Source organism: Galeopterus variegatus, unplaced genomic scaffold (assembly GCF_000696425.1).
Source record: "Galeopterus variegatus unplaced genomic scaffold, G_variegatus-3.0.2 Scaffold461, whole genome shotgun sequence".
NCBI lineage: Eukaryota > Metazoa > Chordata > Mammalia > Dermoptera > Cynocephalidae > Galeopterus > Galeopterus variegatus.
Genome location: NW_007726572.1, coordinates 106,232 through 106,878, shown reverse-complemented (window position 1 = coordinate 106,878; position 647 = coordinate 106,232). Strand labels below are relative to the sequence as shown.

At 36.2% G+C, this 647-nt stretch overlaps 1 protein-coding gene across 2 annotated transcripts in view; it reads left to right on the top strand.

Annotated features, from left to right (window-relative positions):
* The window catches only part of LTA4H (leukotriene A4 hydrolase), a 37,455-nt gene that overhangs the window by 21,309 nt on the left and 15,499 nt on the right, over nt 1-647 (top strand). For both annotated transcript variants that reach the window (XM_008569058.1, XM_008569059.1), the window contains exon 12: nt 28-172. In XM_008569058.1, coding sequence (XP_008567280.1) covers nt 28-172 — 145 coding nt within the window. The remainder of the gene's footprint in view (nt 1-27; nt 173-647) is intronic.

The window sequence follows — 647 nt, the reverse complement described above, 5'->3', positions numbered from 1 at the left end:
CGTGCCATCATCTTCTGTGTCTTGCAGATAAAGACTTTTGGGGAGACACATCCTTTCACCAAACTTGTGGTTGATCTGACGGATGTAGACCCTGATGTAGCGTATTCTTCAGTTCCCTATGAGAAGGGTTTTGCTTTACTCTTTTACCTTGAACAACTTCTTGGAGGACCAGGTAAGTAGTTGGCATTTTCTGATTTTTTTGTTTGTTTGTTTGTTTGAGGGTAGTGTGAAGAGTAAGAAAGAATTGTAAACTGTTGTTTTTGTTCCATTTTATAATTCTGTATGTAGCTGCTAAAGAAATCTGTCATTTTCCAGTGTGACCTTTATACTTAAAACCTTGAATAACTCCTGAGTTCTAAATAATGCTGCTTGACTTTTAAAAAAAACCTAAAAAACTCATCAGTATTTAAAAAATTAGGATAATAGTATGTACTCATTGAAAAAATTTCTATGGTACAGAAGTTTGTCAGAGTAACAGGTGAGAGTCCCTTAACCCCGTTCCACTCCCCAGGGGTAACCACCGGTAGCAGTTAGCTGTATATGGCTCCAGATCATTTTCTAAGTGTAAATGAACAAGCAGGAAAAGAAATAAATATAGTTATTTTAATTACAAAAATGGATCCTATGGATGGATGGATGGATGGATG